Genomic DNA, 19,844 nt, shown 5'->3' on the forward strand with positions numbered 1-19,844 from the left:
CTTGGTGCCCTCCGGCCCCAGGTCCGTACCTCACTTTCCGGTAGTCGTTTAACTTCTTGTTGATAAGTGCTTGGCTGGCAAAACCGGGGTCCTGGGGAGGCAGAGAGAAGAGGGGAAGGGAGAGCTTGAGCAGCGCATCCCAACGGAGGCCCCAGGCAAGTCCATGCTCTGCCGGGCACCACGCGGGGCCAGGCAGGACCAGGCAAAGGCAGGAGCAGGTCCCTGAAGTGCTGCCCTGCTGAGGTCTCCAGAGCTCCTTGCCACACACACGGGGTCCAAGCCGGACGCAGAGGCTCAGGGATGAGCACATCCCTCTCCATGGCACTCACATCTCCATCTGCCCGCGCCAGGCGCACCCGCGGCACCACAGAGCATCCAAAGACACGCGCGCCTTATCCCTGTGCGATGCTGCCCGCACGGTCCTGCCCAGCGGCACCAGCAGGTCCCCAGACAGCTCCAACCTGGCAGCACCATCCCTGCACTGCCAGCACCACTGAGCACCCTCCAGAGAGGGGCTGTGCCACAGAGAACCAGAGACTGCACCGAGCTCAACGCACCCTCCATGGCCTGGAGCCTGCCACAAGCCTGGCACAATCGCAGCGACCAAATGAGGCCGTAACGGCACATCCAGCCCCACGCACCCTGCGCTGGAGCCCGCATCCTCGGGGAGCAGCTCTCCCCATCTCACACCAAACAACCCATTGCACAGACCACGGCAAAGGGTCAGCCCCGACCCGGCACCGGCACCGCGCGGACACCGTGCCCAGCGTCTCTCCGTGGAAGGAACCACAACACAGCGCGGTGAAGACAAAACACACCACGGCAGAGCCGCGCGCGCTCCTGTCCCTCCACACAACCGAATGCTGCCGGTGGATCCGGCACCGACCCTGCCTGCGGCGCACGGAGCATCGCTGCCAAGCACCCTGACGCACCCTGCCCTGGATGGAGCCGCGCTCTTCTTGGATGCCGCGGCACCGTTAAGCCCTCATGCACCCCTGGGAGCGCAGCACCGTGAGCTCCGCACCAGCCCCGGGCTGGCCGTGGCCTGGGGAAGCAGCACAAGGCAAAGAGCCGGAGAGAGCCGAGGCGGTTAGTGCCGGGAGAGCCAGAGGCAGGCGGGAGCCCCATGTGGCTCTCACCTCGCCCTCAGCCTTGCTGTTCTCCCTGATGACTTTGATCCAGGCCAGCATGTCTTCCCGATCCTCTGCCTGAAAGAGATATTCACAGAAGTCAGCGGTCGTCAGGCGGAAGACGTGCTTCCTCTTGGTCTCGCTGTAGGAGATGTCCACCAGGCACGCTTGGATGCTGATCGGCGGCTCCTCCTCACCTGGGGCCGGGGCGCAGGTCACCGCCTCCCGCCTGTCCTTGCACAGGTACAGCGAGTGGGTGCGCAGCACGGCGAAGACGCGCTTCCACTGCCGGATGCCTCCCCCGACCTTCTGCGGGGACAAGGGACGGGGCACGGAGCTCAGCGATGCTCGCGGCGGGGAGCGGCCCCGTTGCGGGGCCGGCGGGGCTCGGGTGGGCGCCCGCGTACCTTCCCCTTTTTGGTGAGGATCTGCTTGCAGTGGAGCCAGCCCTCCTTCCTCACGGCGCTGAACGGGACGTCCGAGAGGTCGGAGGTTGAGTGTCTTTTGGAACGGGCGTCTTCCGACGTGCCAAGGCTGTCCAGAGACTGCGGAGGGGGGACGACCAGAGGGCACGGTGAGGGTGATGCCCTCGTGTTCCACCAGTGCTCCATCCAAGCAGAGCCACCCCAGACCACCCTCCTATAGAGGTACCATCACACCACACTCACCCCATCGGTGAAGAAGCTCCTCAGCATGCGGAGGCTGGGGACCCGGCTGGGCATCCTCCTGTTGGGGGGGGGAAAGAGCAGCCCCCGTGAGCGGGATGATGGGGAGGGAATGGGAGCTATGTGGTGCTGGGTCTGGGAACTGGGGGGGTCCAACCCTACCTTAGGATCTTCCCCTCATCCCGAAAGGCGTTCAGACCATCGTCGCAGGACTTGGAGCGCTCGGTGGTGATGGCCAGCAGGTAGGATGACCGGCGGCCAGCCTTGATGCTGCCTGCGAGGGGGAGAAGGGCAAAGCCCAGTGGGCACAGGGCAGAGCGGCAGGGTGAAGGGGGGGCTCCTGCCCATCCTGCCCCACACCGTGGCCCCACGGATGGTTCTCGTCCGCCCCAGAACTTACTGCAGTCTTGGGAGTAATGGCGGCTCAGCGCAAAGGCGAAGGTGGGTGAGGAGGGGCTGGTGGCAACGGCGGGTGCTGAGTTCATGGCACTGGAGACCACGGAGGAGGCAGGAACGTGCTTGGCCTTCAGGTCGATGCTGGGGCTGGTGGGTTCATCTGTGAGAGGGGTAGGTGATGTTAAAGGAGGGCTTGGGGCAGGGGAAGACCCTGCTGGGACCCCTCAGCACTTCTGGCACGTGGTGGGTTTGCATTGCCTGGGCTGGGGGACAGGATGTGCCCAGAACCCTGCACAGAGCACACGTACCCTGTCCCAACCCTCCCCTGGGGTCCCTTCCCTGCAGGCTGCAGTGAGGGATGGGGCAGAGCTGGCAGCTGCCCCAGACCCATTTGGGTCCCCATGGGCAGAGGTGGCTGTGCAAGCGAGACAGGGAGTGCCATGTCTTCGTCCCCACTTCGGAGCAGGAATGTACAGGGCTCCAGTTCACACAGAGGAAGAGGTACCAGGGGCTGGGCACGTGATGCTGGACAACAGAGGGAGGGATCATTGAATCCCAGCCTGGTTTGGGTTGGAAGGGACCTTAAAGCTCCTCCAGCTCCAAGCCCTGCCACGGGCAGGGACCCCTTCCATAGAGCAGCTTGCTCCAAGCCCTGTGTCCAACCTGGCCTTGAGCACTGCCAGGGATGGGGCAGCCACAGCTTCTCTGGGCACCCTGTGCCAGCGCCTCAGCACCCTCACAGGGAAGAGCTTCTGCCTTGTATCCAACCTGAACTTCCCCCGTTTCAGTTTAAACCCATCACCCCTTGTCCTATCGCTACAACCCCCGATAACGCCGCTGGAGCCCAAACCCTGATACCCCATCACCAACACCTGCACCCCTGCTTGGGGACACCTCCATGGACGGATGCTCTGAATGCTCCCCATCCCCTGGCACGGGACTGGCTTAAACCCCCCTCCTGGAGCCAGCCCCACTCACCGATGAAGGGGATGGATGCCAGCGAGTCCTCGGGGGCCGCTAACGGAGCCACACGCCGGCCGTGCCGCTCGGCTGCCGGCCTGTCCCCTTTGCCAGCGGGCTGTGGCTGCTCACAAATGTCCATCCCCTTCACCCCCTCGGGGAAGACAAAGTTCATCTGCCGCAGAGGAACCGGCACCTTGCGGCCCGAGGGCGGCTTCTGCCTCAGCACCACCTCATCCCTCCGCTCCTCCGGCTGCTCAGGCACCCGGCTGCTCTCCCTGGATGCAGCAGGGCCCGGCGGGGGCCCGGCGGGAGGTGGCACAGCGGGGACCACGCTCTCCAGGAGCGGGCTGGCCGAGCCCTGCGGGATGCTGAAGGTGGGCAGCCCACCGAAGGCCGGGTCACGGAAGGAGAGGGCGTGCAGCAGCCCCGTGCGGCGCTGGAAGGACGGGCTGTAGCTGCGGTAGCCGATGTACCCCGAATCATCGGCGCTCTGCAGGTTGGGCTGCGATGGGTGCTTCTGCACGGGCGCCGGCTCCCGCGAGGAAGAGGAGGAGGAGGAGGAAGGCGTGAAGGAACCACGCGGGATGTGCTGCCCCACCGTGGTGGCCACCCGGCAGAGCCTCTCCCGCTCAAGGGGGTGGGCGAGCAGCGCGCTGGGCTCCAGAGCCTCCATGGAGCGCCCGTATCTCCCTAGGGCATGGTCGGAGCGGGCGCGGGGGGCCCAGCTCTCCCGGCTGGGCTGCAGCAAGGTGTCATGCGAGGCGCTGTGAGGCCACCCCCGGGGGGTCCTGGCCGAGCCCCCCAACCGGTCCTGGGACACGCTGCGGGAGCGGGGGGGCATGGCGTGCCGGCGCTCCTCCGACAAGCTGCGCCGCGGCTCCTGGCTGCTAAACCAGCGCGACAGAGCCTGATGGCATTCCTGGCGCCCCGGCACCCGCTGGTTGCTGCTCGGTGCATCCCGGCGGGACCGACCGGCCCCCGACAGTCCCCCGGTGCCCTCCTTGAAGCCGCAGTGAGTCCGGTGCTCCGGGAGGTGCTTGGGGAAGCTCGAAGGGGTGGCGGAGGTGATCCCATAGCGGTCGGAGGCGTTGGTGCGGCAGAAGGAGCCGGGGTGGTGGCCGTGGGGTGCGGTGGGGCGCGGGGGGAGCGCCCCGGGTTGGGGCTCGTCGGGGCGATGCGCGGGGCTGCTGAGCGGGGATGCGGCTGCGGCGCGGTGGGGACGGGGGTCCGGGGGGGGCTCGGCACCCCGGGCCTGGAAGGTGTATGTCTTGCGTGGGTAGCAGATAGGAGGGGGCTCGGGGATGCTCTGCGCCCCGCCGGAGTATGGCTCATTGCCCTTCAGGTAGGCATCCTGGGAATAGGCCTGCGGAGGGATGGGGGGCTCAGGGACACAGCCCCCCATTCCCAGTTCCCTCCCCATGAGCAAACCCCCCCCATTGGGGACAGCTGGGCAGGGCTGGCTGCAGTCGTGTGTCGTGTCCCCCCCCCCCCTCCGCTTCCTGCTTTCCCATGGGGCCCCCAGCTCTGAGCAATGCTCCCACCACCAGCAGCCCTTCCGCCCTTCCCTCTGCTCCTTCCCAAAATACCCCGGCAGGGCTGCCGGGCCCGGTTCTCCCATCTCACTTTTCACAGCCACCGCTGACTCTGTGCCCAGAGCATCCTCACAGCACAGGGCAGGCACAGGTTTCCCAGGGCTGTAAGATCCCCCCCAGTCCAATGGGAATGGGTCCCTCACACTGGGTGACACCCAATAGCAAAGCCACGGGGGGTGGGTACTATCAGGGATCGACCAGCCCCTTAGTTTTGGGAGGGCAGGGACGTACAGGGAAGCCAAGCCCTGGAATCAGCCCAGTCCCTGGTACCCGCCTGGTAAACTCACCAGTTGGAGGATGTCCTCATCTTTGGGCATGATGGAGAGCTCCAGCACATCATCACTGCCGGGAAAGGGGATGTTATCATGGAACCGTATCATGGAACCCCAGACCGGTGTCTGCTGCAACGGGTCCCTTTCATGCCCTGGGAAGGGGACTCACCTGTTCTGGATCAGCGCAATGACTTGTGAGTAGGTTTTCCCAATGATGCTCTCCCCATTCACCTTGACCAGCCGGTCCCCTGGGGAGGAGACAGTGTCAACACAGGCACGTGGGGAGCTGCTGGCACAGGGCTGTCCCCACTGTCACTCACAGCAGAGTTTGAACATGCCCAGGGCTTTTGCCAGAGGCAGAGCCTGGTCCCATTTGGCAAGAGGAGCCAGGGGAACCCCAAAGCCCACCTAACCCATGGGGACCCCAATGCTGCTCGGAGCATCCCAGGCCAGGGACAAGAGAGCAGAGCCAGGGGGTGAAGGGGGAGAAAAAGGAAGGAATGCAAGAAAGCAAGCAGAATAAGCAATGAAGTCCCTGCCAGAGCAGGCAGAGCATCCTGTGCATCATAAGCATCATGTGCATCACAAGCATCCTGCGCACCACAAGCATCCTGTGCATCACAAGCATCCTGTGCACCACAACTCACCAGTGCGCAGCCCTGCCTGGTGCGCCGGCCCGTCCTCCCGCACGCTCTTCACAAAGATGGTATCCATGGGCTCCAAGCGGCTCCGGGGGGGACCTGCTCCCAGGGGACAGAGCACCAGGGAATCACCAACCCATCCCATGGCAAGGAGCATCCTTGGTCCCTTGCGCTACCCCCATTGCCTGCCCCTGGGACCTGTGGGGCACAGCCCTGCCCTGGGCAAAGCTTGGGACAGCCCCAGCACCTCCAGCCCCAGCTCAGCTTAAAGATCTGCTCCAACCCGGTTGATTCTAGGATTCCCCCTGCCGCCACACTCCTCTGCAAGGGTAAAAGCCATCGGGTGCTGCCAGAAGTGGAGGGCAGAGGATGGATGGCAAAGGGACGGTGGCAACAAGGGATGCTGAACCCCCTGGGGACCATGCGGAGAGAGGCCGGTGTCCTCCCAGCCCTGACGGGTGCTGGGTCCAGCCCCTGCTGCCTGCTCTGGCTCCCTGGGCCGCGTCACCCCAGCAGCACCGATGTGTTCTGACACCTTCACATCCACTCACGTCAGCACCAGCCTCGGGGAGGAGAGCAGGGCCGTGTCCCCATTCCCAAACACCCTGTGCTCGGCCAAGCTGCCCACCTGAAGGGGCCCTGCCACAGCCCCTCCGGCTTCGGGACAGACCCCTCCTTGGGCACAAGGTCCCGTGAGCATCCCAAGGGCTTTGGGGACACCAAAACACCACAAAGCTTCACCACCAGCCAGTGTTTAGGGCTGCAGTGGCAGTCAGTGGGGACAGTGACCTGTGACACCCCCATGCCCCCGTGTGCAGGGTCCCTCCGGTGCTCACCTGCTCGGTTCCCGTTCTCCTCCTCCTGCCAAAACAAGAGAAACACATTCATTTGGTGGCCAGGACGCAGCGGAGGGGACCAGGAGGGGACCCAATGGGTGCCAGCACCATGAAGCCCCAGGCAGGACCCACCGTAGCCCCCTGGTACCCAACAGGTGGGGAAGGGGCTGGTTGTGGACCAGGGGAGCAGCAAAGGTCCCAGCCAGCCCTATGGTGGCATCGCACCCTTCTCCTGGGCCACCAAGTAGGGGAGAGCCTGAACACCCACAGTGGGGTCCCAGGGGAGGGATGGAGGTGGCTGGGGGCACCCATGCGACCACAGCACCCAGGCACTGACAGAGAAGGGGGGCAGTGGGCTTGAATAGGCATCCTCAAGGCTGCAGTGGGCATTGCAGGGGGGTCCCAGCACCCCATTCCCAGCCACGGGCAGGGAAAGCCCTGGGGAGCCATGTGGGTCTGTCCCTTGGCATGGGAACTGGGAACTGCTCCCGCCCCGCATCCTCCCATTGGGATCCTCCTACAGAGCCAAGCTGTGGGTGCTGGCACCCACATGGGGCTGCACCCACCCTGCTGAGCACCCAGCCCTGCCATGGAGCCAGCAGCATCCCAAGGGAGCCAAGCACCGGGAAGGGGATTTCTCACTCCACAAGGGCCGGATCCTGCTGGCTCCAGGGGGGACACAGGCTCAGCTCCAGCCAAGAGCAGGGACACAGCCCCAGTGCCTCCAGCATGAGCAGGTCTCTCGGGGGTGCTGGCATGGCACCAGTCTCCATCCCAGTGAGGGGGCTGGAAGCATCTCCCCATGGTGGGAAGCGGAAGCCCCATCCTGCAGCCTCGGCACACACCATTGCCTGTGCCATGGTGCCACAGCAGGCGATGGGGACACCGGGAGGCCCTGGAGGCACGGCCTCACCCAGTCCCTGCCCCTCCTCACCCTGCGGCACCCAGCGCCCTTCCTGGCCCCCGGGGCAGCCCAGCAGCGCCGTTGCCATGGCTGGGGCACGGCTTTGCCGTCATCACCCTCCCGGCTGAGTCAACCCCACCGAAACTCAGCCCCCGGACCTGGCTGCCCGCCGGCACCCATGGGTGCTGAGCCAGCCGCACTGCACCCAGCCCCGCCGGCTCCGGCTGCCGGCAGCTATTCCCAGTGTTCCCAGCGTCTTTCCAAGAGCATCTCCACCTCCCGGCGCTGATCCGGCTCCTTCCCACACGGCCCCGTGGCCTCCCCGCCCCCGGTGCCCAATGCAGGCACCAAATCCTGGAGGATGCTTTAGGAAGTGAGGGGGTCCGTTCAGTCCATCCCCATGGGAAAAGCTTTTGCGCTCAGGTCCGTGTTGCCGGTGCGAGCAGGGAAGCGCAGGCAGGATTTAGGGAAGCGGGCTCAGGAGCCTTGGAAAAGCTGAGGGTGCTGAGTGGGGATTCCAGGGAATTGCTTCTCCCTGTGACTCACTTCCCACTGCGGTTCCCCCCTGTGGGGAGGAGGCAGCCAATGCCAAGCCATGGGGCAGCCAGAGCCGTGGGGCTGTGAAGCTCCGGGGTGATGTGAAGCATCCAGGTCCGCTCACCCCGGAGCAGGGAAAGGGCTGAGATGGATGATGCAGCCCCAGACCCTTTTCCCTTCATCTGCATGAAGCTGCCAGTGCAGAATATGGGGTGAGAGGAGGATTTTAGACCCCAGGAGCTTGGAGCTGGCATGGCTGGAGAGCTGGATCATTGCCTTCAGGTGCAGAGGGCACCACGGTCCATGCTGGAAGCTGCTGGGTGGTTTGGCATGGTCCCTCTATCCCAATGGAAAGGTGCTGTCTGGATGAGCGTCTCTTGATGGCTCGGAGGGTGCAGGAGGTGCTGACCAACCCAGGGTTGGTCCCTCCAAAAGGCAGCACCCAGGAAGGATCCAGGCTGCAGCCACTGGGTCCTGGGGCAGATCCAGCCCAAAGCTTCCAGCCAGGAAAATTGGGAGCCAAAAACCGGGAATTGCAGTGCCGGTGCGCAGTTCACTTCAGCTCGAGCAGCATCCCGCTGTGCCAAGCCTCCCTCCTGGCCTCAGGGGCTCTGAAGTGCCTTTTTCCTGCCATTCCCAAGGATGCCAGAGCCACGTCCGGAGCTGAGGGATCCTCTGCTCCCGCAGCCAGCCGTGTCCCTGCCAAAAGGCTCCGGGACATCTCCAAAGGCGCTGCCAACTTGCTCGGAGCACATCCCTGAGTGCTCCTTCATCCCAGGGTACCCCAACCAAGCAGGCGATGCACAGCCCCATTCCCACCCTTACATCACCATCCTGCATCCCACCACCCCCCGGGGGTCCCTCTATGGAGGGAAGGGGGGGTCCCAGCCCTACCTTGGTGCTGCAGTGCACCGCTGACTCCGGGGGGTAGACGATGAAGTGGCGGAGGGTGAAGCCGAACCCCCCCTGCGAGCTCTTCTGCAGCAGCACCGTCTTGGGGCCCACCCAGGGGAAGGAGCCCTCGGGGGGCACGTTGGCGTTTGGGGATGCTCCATCTCTCCGGCCTGGTGTTGGCTGTTGGGGGGGGGGAACGACAAGGAGGAAGATGTCACTTCTGGAAGGGGGGGGGGGGGTACAGGCAGTGTCCCCCCCATGTCTGCCCATCCAAAGCCCTGCACTTGGGGCTGGGATCTGCCCAGAGCTCTCAGGAACCCTTTTCCCTAATCCCAGCGAATTCCAGGCAAAGACCATGCCCCAAAACTCCTTGGATGGGAACTTTTGGGAGAAGATGCATAGAAAGGATGTTAAAAAAGGGGCGGGAGGGGGGAATGAGCGGTGCCTGGAGGTCTGGATGGGACCCAGGAGGCAGCACAGCAGGATTAGGGATGGGAGCGGATGGGGGAGCTGGGGACAAAAGGGTCCCTTTCCGATGACGCCGTGGTAATAACCTCAGGCAAGCCGGAAAGAGCCGCTGGCTGAGTGATGCTTCCCGAGACAGGGCAGGGACCTGGCACCGCCATGGGTGCTGGCAAAGGAGCCTGCCTGGAGCAGCAGATGGGGTCAGGAGGGCCACGGCTCCATCTCGGTGCTGGGATGGGGAACAAGGCCACGGCAAAGCCATGGGCATCCCGCTTGGCACTGGGAACAGAGCCTGGAGACAGCAGGAAAACAGAGACCTTGGCTGAGCCCGGGAGGGTTCGTAGCACTGCCCTGGTGAGGGATGCGGCTGCACATCTGGCTGCGCATCCGCCAGCCCTGCAGCCCCACGGCCAAAGGGGGCAGAGGGCCCTTCCCAGTGCCCCGGCAGCACAGATCCCTGCTGAAACGGGAGAACCCAGTAACGTGGGAGCTGCAGGGCCAGGCAGGGCAGTGACAGCCAGGCAGGAGGGGTTCTGCCCGAGCGGGACCTCTTTCCCCACCGCAGCAGGCGGGAGTCAGCCCATGCAGGGATGAGGGTGTTAAAATGCAGGCGCTGTCTGGGTTGAAGCGATGGATGGGGAGCGGGGAGGGGAAAGGGACACACAAAGGGACAGTGGCACAAAACAGCCTTTGTCTGTGCTCTGCTGAGTGGGCCTTTTCGCTGCCGGGGGGGGAAATGTGACAGCAGCTCAGCGGGGCCAGGCTGAGCCCCCGGTGCCGGCACGTCCCGCATGGCCCCGCTGTTGGGGGTCCCGTCCCCATGGGGATCAAGGGCTCCATGGTGAGGGCACCGCTCTGGCACTGCAGCCGGTGAGGCATCACCCTGGCACGGCACCCACTCCATCACTGCCAGACCCAACCACGATGGATTTGGGTGCTCACGGATAAGGCCAGGTTGGACACAGGGGCTTGGAGCAAGCTGCTCCAGTGGAAGGGGTCCCTGCCCGTGGCAGGGGGTTGGAACTGGAGGAGCTTTAAGGTCCCTTTCAACCCAAACCAGGCTGGGATTCTCAGACACCCCAAAACACGGCAGAGAGCAGCAATGCTCCAAACACCAGCACTGTAGAGCCAGAACCAGCCCCCCACCCCAGCACCATACAGGGGGTAAAGCTCCCCATGAGCCCCCAAAGCCCCAATTGGTGACCCAAAACCAGATGGCAACGGGCTCCCCACGCTCCCGGGGGACCCCCATCCCTTTGCCCCGGGGCCATCCCGGCGCCTGTCCCCATCTGCGCCCTCCATTGTGTCCGTGGCTGCTGGATTATTTTTAAGCTGACAGCTGAATGTGCCCAGCTGATTTTAACCGGCACAGACAAGCCTCGGAGAGGGCAGGATCAGTGCAGACACCACCACAGCACCGACCCGCAGGGATGGGGATGTGTCCCTGTGCTCACAGCCATGGCCATGGCTCTATCCCAAGCTTCTATAAGTCATAGAAGAGGAGGAATCACTCCCATCCCACAGGGACCCAGTGTCCTGATCCCGCTGCTGATGGGGGGGTTCTCCTTGCCCTGATTAAGCATCATTTGGGATTGTTCCAGCCTCAACTTGGTGGTTTTCCCACTCCAGATCCCTTCTACCCCCCATCTGACAGAGGGAATCATCCACTGCAGAGACCCAGAGACCCTGCAAACCATCCCATACCGCAGTGCCTCAGTTTCCCTCTCCACCCACCCCATATTGGAGCTTTCTGAACTGTAAAGCCCCCAGTGTGGGCTTGGACATGCCCCTAACTTGGACATCCCCGCAGTGGGAGATGCTCCAGCTCCCCCAGCAGCGGGCTGACACTTGATTTGTCACCTCAGCCATTTGTCCCCAGCACCCCGTCCCCCATCCCCACAGAGCCCAGTTCCTTCCTGCCTTTTTGGCTTGATTTTAATTGCAATTAGGGCCAGACAGCCCTAACGCCTGCGAGGTCGCTTGTCCCGTCCCCCCCATCACTGGTGTCACCTGCACCCCATGTCCCCATGCCACCTCGCTGCCCCATGGACAGGCAGAACAAAGGAGAGTTTTCTCTGCATCCTGAGGGGGCAGGATCCATCCTCCCCCCTCCTCCTCCCGGCCACGGCGAGTGGGAATCAAACACCCAGGCACAGCCCTGCCACTGCCCGCAGCTTCCAGCCCTGCACCGGGGAAGGAACCGGGACCCCCGACCCCAACCTCCGGGACCGAGGGGACGCAGCACAGCCCCAGCGGAGCCCCCCAGCCCCTTCCCTCCCGTCCAAGGCCATCGCGAAGCGCGGTTCTCACCCGGTGGCACCTACGGGTGCGGGGGTCGGTGGGGCCGCGGTGCGGGCTGCCCGCAGCGAGCCGGCGCAGGCTGCTCAGCCACAGGCAGCGCGGCTCGGGGTTGCTGCAGTCCACCCCGACCGGCAGCTCCAGCCGCCAGCCCCGGCCCGCTCGCTCCACGCTCCACAGCCTCTTGCTCAGCACCAGCACGGGGCTGGGGGCCGGCGGGGGCCGGGGGGGGGAGCCCCGCAGCACCCGCAGGGAGCCCCGGGCCCCGCTGCCCGCGCTCTCCTCCACCATGCGGCGAGGGACGAGGGGGCTCAGCCGGCAGCCGGCAAGGGCACGGGCTCGGGCTCGGGCTCGGGCTCGGGCTCAGCCATCGCCGCCTTCCGTGGCTGCAACCCTGAGGTGGGACGGGGAGGGTGGGATGGACGGAGGGAGGGACGGGGGGAGGGAGGGAGGGAGGGAGGGAAGGAGGGAGGGAGGGAGAGAGGGTGGGAGGGAGAGAGGGTGGGAGGGTGAGGTGGACGCAGGGTGGGATGGAGGGATGAATGGATGGATGGGTGGGTGGATGGAGGAAAGGAGGGAGGGAGAGAGGGAAGTGTGAAAGGATGGATGGATGGATGGATGGATGGATGGATGGATGGATGGATGGATGGATGGATGGATGGATGGATGGATGGATGGATGGATGGAGGGAGGGAGGGAGGGGGGGAGGGATTGAAGGAAGGAGGGAGGGAGGGAGGGAGGGATGGATGGATGGATGGATGGATGGATGGATGGATGGATGGATGGATGGATGGATGGATGGATGGATGGATGGATGGATGGATGGATGGATGGATGGATGGATGGATGGATGGATGGATGGATGAATGGATGGATGGATGGATGGATGGATGGATGGATGGATGGATGGATGGATGGATGGATGGATGGATGAATGTGTGGATGGATGGATGGATGGATGGATGGATGGATGGATGGATGGATGGATGGATGGATGAAAGGATGGATGAAAGGATGGATGAAAGGATGGATGAAAGGATGGATGGATGGATGGATGGATGGATGGATGGATGGATGGATGAAGGGAGGGATGGATGGAGGAATGGAGGAATGGAGGGAGGGAGGGAGGGGGGCAGGGATTGAAGGAGGGAGGGAGGGAGGGAGGGAGGGAGGGAGGGAGGGAGGGAGGGAGGGAGGGAGGGAGGGAGGGAGGGAGGGAGGGAGGGATGAAAGGATGGATGGATGGATGGATGGATGGATGGATGGATGGATGGATGGATGGAGGAATGGATGGATGGATGGATGGAGGAATGGATGGAGGAATGGATGGAGGAATGGATGGAGGATGAAGGGAGGGTGGGATAGACACAGGGTGGAATGGAAACTGGATGGGATGGATGGATGGGTGGATGCATGGATGGATGCATGGAGGATGGACAGCCACACATCCTAGCTGGTGCTCCAGCCGCCCGTCCCCCCATGCCTGCAGCGTCCCTTTGCCAGGACTTTCCCTTTTTCCTTTCTTTCTTTCTTTCTTCTGGGTTGCTGTTTTCTGTTTTCCCATCTGCCCCTTCCTCCTCCATCACCCCGGGGCAGCATCCACCCTCCCGGCTTCCTCCTCGCCCTCCTCCCAGCCCCTTCCTCCCTTCCTTCCTTCCTTCCTCTGCTCACTCACACAGGGCACCAGGCGATGCTGGGGACAGGGAGGGGGACACCCCGTGGGGGCAGCAAGTGTCCCCCCTGCTTGCTCAGAGACGAGCCACCAGTGGTCTCTACAAGGGGGCTTCGAGTCACCCCTGCTCCCCTCTGTCCCACCCAGCCCTAGGCTCCGCTGCTGCAGCACCGCAAGGACCAACACAGACCCTTGGGGACCCACAAAGCCCCTCAAGCCTCCTGCTCAGTGCTTGTGGCAAAGGGCGATGGCTCCAAGGCCATCACTTCCCAAACCAAGAGTTTCCCTCATCTCCCATTCTGGGGGCTACCCAGGGCTGCAGGTCCCTGTTGGTCCCCATGCATGGAGTCATCAACCCCTACGGTTCAATCCTGGCTCCCCTGAGCTGAGCCAAAACATGGGAGGAATAAGGAAACCGGCAGCACCGTGGTGAGCCCGGACACCAGAGCAGGGCAATGCCTCCCCCCCCACCCTGTCCCTGCCCCTGTCCCCGCTCGAGGGGGTCCCGCTCCGCATTCCTGCCGTGCTGGAAGCCGAGGAGAGGCACATGCGGCCGCGCCGGGACATGCCGGGCATTGCTGGGATTGCAGCCTGCAGCCCTGGGGCCAGCGTCCTGCTCCCCATGGCCCCTCCACTCCTCTGCCCCCTCCACTCCACCAGCGGGAGCAGCACGGTGCCGGGCACCCAATGCCCACAGCCAGCAGCGAGGGGACGGTCCCTGGGGACCCCCTGCATGGTGGCGGTGCCTTGGCATCCACAGGATCACAGAACGGTTTGGGCTGGAAGGGACCTTGAAGCTCATCCAGTTCCAATCCCTGCCACGGACCCCTTCTACTAGAGCAGCTTGCTCCAAGCCCCTGTATCCAACACGTCCAGGGATGGGGCATCCCGCATTCCCTGCACTTCCCAATGGCATTCAGCAAGTCTACCCCGGCCAAAGTACCAAGGTTGTGGCCCCAGACAGCCCCAGTGCTTGCTCCAAGCCTCGCTGAGGGCTGGCTGGATTGCTTGGTGACACCATCCCAGCACCTCCGTACCGACAACCCAAGGAGAAACTGCGATGGGGAAAAGGCAGGAGCCAAATCCCTACCGTTGCCTTCTCCCCCTGTCACCCTGCGTGCGTGCTGTGGGTCTCCCATGGGAGCCACTCCAGCACATCCCAGCAGGAAGAGGTGCCTGAGGCAAGGATAACAGAGCTGTGGGTGCGAGCAGAGCCCGGGGAGGGGGGGGGGGGGGGATGCTTTCAGCTAAGAGGGGGCAAAAAGCAGCTTGCCACAGAGGGACGGCTCCATCCGGGAACACCTTGGGAACAGCGGATGCGATCCTGCCACCTCCACTCACACCTTCCCCAGCTGCATTGAGCCCGGAGGGTGACAGGGGGTCCCTGTCCCCCCAAAGTTGGGGGGCAGGGGGGGGGGGGGGGGGGGGGGAAGATGGGCCCCAGGCTTGTTCCCGCAGCCCAAAGCAGGAAAGGTCAAGCAGCGTTGGCGGGGGCAGATTCCACCCCGCGGAATGCGAGCGCTCCTGGACGCCTTCCAAACCCCTTGTGTTTTGCACAGGAGTGCCCTAAATACGCAGCCAAACAGGAGCAAGGGGGAAAGGCAGCGGCGTTCCCGGCATGCTCCGGCACCGGGCACACGTTGCGGCAGGCGTGGGGACGCGCACCCATGGGTGCCGGTGCCGGCACTCCCGGCCAAAGCCGCTGGGAAACTGAGGCACGGAGCAGCCTTTCCTAAGGGGGGTTCCCTGTTCCCCACCTCCCTGCCCCATGGCTGCTGCTCCCAGGCCTCTCCCACCCTGCCCAGGCCATGGGGACACCCCCAGGATGGAGGTGGTGGTCCCATCTGGGGGGGGGACACCCCACTATATCCCAGTGCCACCAGTGGCAGCTGTGGGGCTATCACAACCCCTGGCACGCAGCGAGGATCACGTCATGCGTGGGGCAGGAACAGAGGACAGAGGGGCAGGCAGCTGCCGGTCCTGCCGCCACCACGGCGTGCTGGGATCGGCCCCAGCATCCCTCCTCCAGCACCGCTTTCCATGCGGGAAGGAGGTTTGATCCCAGCATGGAGCCCCACAGCACGCAGGGAAGGGAGGGGACGCAAACATTAATCCCTCCCGAACGGTGAGCTGGGATTAGGGTCAGAAAAATGAGGTTTTAATAGGATTTTTGGGGAGGAGGAAGCTGTGTTGAGACAAGAAGTCATTCCCAGCCCTTGGATGGCAAAGCCATTGCCTGCTCCCACTTTAGGTCCTCCCAGCACCACTTGGTCCCAAGGCATCACCCCAAAGGGAGCCAAGAGCAGGGGCTGCCTGCACCCAAGCCATGCACCCCAGGGCATAGTCCACCAGCAGGGCCTGGCCATGGAGATGTGGTGGCAGGAGAAGGGGAACAGCACGGAGGTGACGGCGCTGGGAGAAGCCGGCCCCATCCTCCAGGATTACCAACCCCAGGAGAAAGCGTTTTAATTCTCCTTAACCCAAACCAGGGCTGAGGAGCTTTGCGGCTCAGCAGGGATTTGGGGGGTGCTGGCTTGCTTGCACACAGCCAGCACATGCTCCCGGCCCCCCGGAATGCCCCAGCACGGCTGCATCCCGCAGGGAGATGCTGGGAAGCAGATGCACATCCCATGCAGAAGCAGCAGTGCTGGGAATTGGAGGCAGCAACACCTCGGTGATGGAGAGCCCCCCCCCCAAGTGCCTCCCAATAACTGCCAGCAGTCCCCATGCCACATCCCAGCCTGGGCAGGGATGCAGCATCCATAGGCATCCGTAGGCAGGATGGGAATTCTGGGGATGGCTTTTGGTTGTCAGGGCTGGGGATGCCCTAAGCATCCACTACGATGCTCAACAGATTCCTCCCTTCCCACCCCATCACTGCACCCAGGCCAACCCCACGGATGTCCCAGTGGAACGGGACACAGCCACCAGGACCACAGCTCGAGTGCCATCCTCATCCTCACAGCCAGCTCCGGGGCTGGCACAGGGTGCTGGACGTGCAAGGCTTGGCAGCACTGGACCCACTGCCAAATCCCATCCCACACTGGGACCATGTGCCCGGCTGGGGAACCGCATCCCCAGCATCCGAAGCAGCCAGGACAGGGGTGCTGTTTCCCGGGTGACACGGAGCCAAGTGCTGAGGAGGAGGTTGGAGGAGCCACAGGCCGCTCCGCTCTGGGTGTGAACGTGGGGAAGGAAATCGCCTTGTTCCTTCCCAACACCAACTTCTATCTCCACAGCGTCTCCTTCACAGCCCCGCGCCCGGTCCCCGCTTGGCTCCATGCCCTCCCGGCCACGTCGTGACCAAACTGAGCTCCCTTTGGCAGGATGTGGCTCCAGCTCGGTCCTCTCCAGCACCCAGCACCACAATACTCCAAGAGCCCCCCACAGGGCATCCCTGTGAGCCACGATGAGGGGACACCACATCCCCTGTTCATGCAGAACGTCCCCGTGGTGCCACCATCCTGGGGTCTCTTCCTTTAGGGCATCCCTAAACCCCCTCCATTCCCCATCCCGTGTCCCACAGGTCCCCAGACACACGGCTCCTCCTTAACACCCAGCACCATGGGGGGAAGCGGCTCCATGGGGGCAAGGGATGGGATCCACACCAGGGATGTGCCCAGTGGCCCAAACCCCACAGGAGAGGCTGGGAAGCACGGAGCCACAGTGACACCGAGGAGGTGACCGAGGGTCTGCCTTCACCCCCAGCTCCTCATTCTCTCCCTGTCCTAAGCGGTGTTATCAGCAGCGAGCCCTAGAAAAGGACCAGGATTGCGCTTCCTGTTTTTCCCATGGAAACCCTCAAATAGAAGCTGGCCTCATTATTGCAGGTTTTCGGGTCCCTGTTTTTTTCAGCAGCGCTAACAATGAGCCATTTCCTCCGGCGGCTCCGAGAGGCACCTTAACGCGGCGGAAAATCCTACCCATGGAGGTCAAGGGAAGGAGCTGCCGGCTCCTTCCAGCCTCTGCCCTGCTCAAGGCCGGGGGCCCGGGGTGGGGGCCAGGGCCGTGCACCCCTCGCATGGTGGAGGGACCCCTTGTACCCCCCCTGGGCTGCTGCCTGTGCACCGGGGATGGGGTGGAGCAAAGGGGTCGGTGATGCTCGGGGAGGGACAAATCCCGCATCCCTCAATGGATGGGGGAAAGAAGCCTCCCTCCAGCCCCTGCGAGGACAAGAGGCAGCTTTGGGGACCACCACGCTCCCACAGCACCTCCTGCTCTGTTGCAGCCCTAAAACCCAGCGGTGCTTTCCTGCCATGAGAAGCAGCCCGACATTCTTCCACAGCCTACGCGCATCCCTAAACCCAAGGACCGGCCTGTCCCCCCTTGCTCCATCACCTCCAGCATCCTGCCACTGGTACCACACCAGTCACCACCAGCCCCGGCCCCCCGCCTCGCACGGCACTCAAAGAGCCCAGTGTGTTCCACAATAGCACAATTGTCCCCCAGAGCCATCGGGCTCCATCCCACCCGCTCCGGGGCTGCCCCACGCGCTCGGCCACATCAAGGGGCCCACTGTTGCCATCGGGGTGGTTGGGTGGGGGGGAAGGCAACTGTGGGCACCCCCATGCCGGCACCGTGGGGGTGACAGGGCTGTGGGTGCTGCTATGGGGGTGCCACTGATGGGTATCTTATAGGAGAGCCCTGGGACCTGCTGGCTGCACATCACTGGGGGACCCAGCTCCGGATTGGGAATTATGGCAGGAATCTCATCCCTATCCCAATCTGGACACGGTTACTGCAGCCCCAGCTCCCTCCTGCTGCAGCAGGGTCTTAACCAAGCAAAGCACTTGCAGGCAGAGGCAAGGGGAATCCTGCTGGATCCCATTCTGGGGTCAACACCCCCATGGACAAAGCCACTTGATGACCCTCAACCACCCTTTTCCTTGGGGAGACCCCAGCTCCAGCTCCCACGTTCACAGCAGGGCTGCGGAATGGCACCAATCCCCTATCCCAGCCCCGCTAAGAAATCCAAGGGCTGGGAACCACAGGGCATGCAGGTGATTCCCACCGAGGCGGCGGCACCGACGTGCCGGACCGCGACGCTGCGGGTCTTGCAACACGCCTGGCTGCGGCAATTAGGGAAGGCTTAATGAAATCCTGGGATAAGCAGCCACGGAAAAGGGAATCCCAGCCGCTTCGGGTGCTCGGAGCCAGTGCTGGAGACATCTGCTCCATAGCCAGGAGGTTGGCGGCAGGTTTAAAGCAGCCACCCTGCTTTACAACCTGGGGCATCCCAAGGCGGGCCGGCTCCCTGGAAAGCCGGATGGGTTTGGGAGCAGGAGGCAGGGCTCAGCCAGTGCAGCCGGCCCTGCTGCTCGTGGCCCAGAGGCGGCCAGGTCGATAGTTTCCAACTTGAGAGCTTAAAATAGGTCATCTATCTCCATTCCTTTTTAAATCAGGTCCTGCTGCCTGCTGAAGACAAACTTGGTTTATTAATGGGATGGCCCCGACCTGAAACCTAAGCTTTTTTGTCCCCTTTTAATGAGAATAAAAAGCCATTTCCCTGGAGCTCAGGAGCTTCCCAACACGACCCCCCCCCCCATCCCTGTGTGTTTTCTCCCTGCTCTGCTTAAAGTGGGGAAAGGCCCCAGAACACAGCTCTGAGGCTCCTGGGATCTGCTCATGCAGCTCCCACCGCACCACCGGTGCCAGCCCCGCTCCCAAACCGAGAGCTGTCACCACGTCCCCCATGCTTGCAGCACCAACGTCCCCCCACCCGGAGACCACAGTCCCTGCTCCCTGCAGTGGTTCCTTGGCACTTCACACTGCAGATGACAGCACCCGGGCAGCGCTGCCAGCCCCGGGAGGCTTTGGGACATTAAACATCACCCATCAGCCCGCCCGCGGTGCAAGAGATGGGTGCCAGCTGTGCCAGCACATGAGACAGGTCAAGGTTAAAGCCACAGCAGCGATGAGGTCAGAACCCTTCATGGGGACCCCACGGCTCCAAAGCCCCCCCGGGGTGGGCAGCCGGACCCCGGGGTGGCATCACGCCACGTGCCCCAGCGTGGCGCCGGTGCCAGGTTTTGCGCTGGCGAGGCGGGATTGCGGCACCGAGCACAGGCTTTTCCTGTCTTTCAAGTTCAGGGCTCAGAAAGAAAGGGAAGGGAAGGGAAGGGAAGGGGGAGAAAAAAAGGCATGAAGAAACTCAGTTTGCCGAGAGCACCGGTATATAGGGGCATCGGGATGGAGGCAGCACGGGGATGAGGGCAGCATCCACTGGTCAAAGGCTGGCGGACAGGGGGGTGCAGCCCCGGGGATGGCCATGGGGCTGGATTTCTGCTTGCTCAGCACAAAGTCCTCGCTGGAAGGTTGCAAAGAGCCTTCCACCCCCGTACTAACTCGCCCCCACGTCACCCAGGGGGGGAAGAGGTGGGCACCGAGCAAAGCCCCTACGCTAGGTCCTGCCCACCCAAAAGGGCAGATTTCACCCCCAAAAAAGCAGCAGAAGAGCAGATTTCAAGAGCGTGGCAATTCTGCCTGCAAGCACTCAATGGGACGGAGTAAGCAGGGAGGAATCTGAAGAGAAACCATGATTAATGCTCAGCCGCTGCAACGAGCAGCACTCCCCATATC

The 19,844-nt window shown here is 63.5% G+C and overlaps 1 protein-coding gene across 3 annotated transcripts in view; it reads right to left on the reverse strand.

The window, feature by feature from the left end:
* ARHGAP23 (Rho GTPase activating protein 23) overlaps positions 1–19,844 on the reverse strand; it is a 31,463-nt gene that overhangs the window by 5,418 nt on the left and 6,201 nt on the right. For 2 of the 3 annotated variants that reach the window (XM_057402625.1, XM_057402624.1), the window contains exons 2-13: positions 8,831–9,010; positions 6,496–6,520; positions 5,666–5,758; positions 5,188–5,266; positions 5,034–5,088; positions 3,170–4,517; positions 2,196–2,351; positions 1,958–2,069; positions 1,799–1,856; positions 1,538–1,675; positions 1,140–1,439; positions 30–91 (exon numbers count right to left, since the gene is read on the reverse strand). In XM_057402625.1, coding sequence (XP_057258608.1) covers positions 30–91; positions 1,140–1,439; positions 1,538–1,675; positions 1,799–1,856; positions 1,958–2,069; positions 2,196–2,351; positions 3,170–4,517; positions 5,034–5,088; positions 5,188–5,266; positions 5,666–5,758; positions 6,496–6,520; positions 8,831–9,010 — 2,606 coding nt within the window. Of the gene's footprint in view, positions 1–29; positions 92–1,139; positions 1,440–1,537; positions 1,676–1,798; positions 1,857–1,957; positions 2,070–2,195; positions 2,352–3,169; positions 4,518–5,033; positions 5,089–5,187; positions 5,267–5,665; positions 5,759–6,495; positions 6,521–8,830; positions 9,011–11,605; positions 11,908–19,844 lie in introns of those variants that run through there. The other variant, XM_057402623.1, reaches the window with a different exon arrangement.

Source organism: Pezoporus wallicus, unplaced genomic scaffold (assembly GCF_028554395.1).
Source record: "Pezoporus wallicus isolate ANWC-B61680 ecotype Strahan unplaced genomic scaffold, APGP_CSIRO_Pwel_v1 contig_13748, whole genome shotgun sequence".
In the NCBI taxonomy this organism is placed as follows: domain Eukaryota; kingdom Metazoa; phylum Chordata; class Aves; order Psittaciformes; family Psittacidae; genus Pezoporus; species Pezoporus wallicus.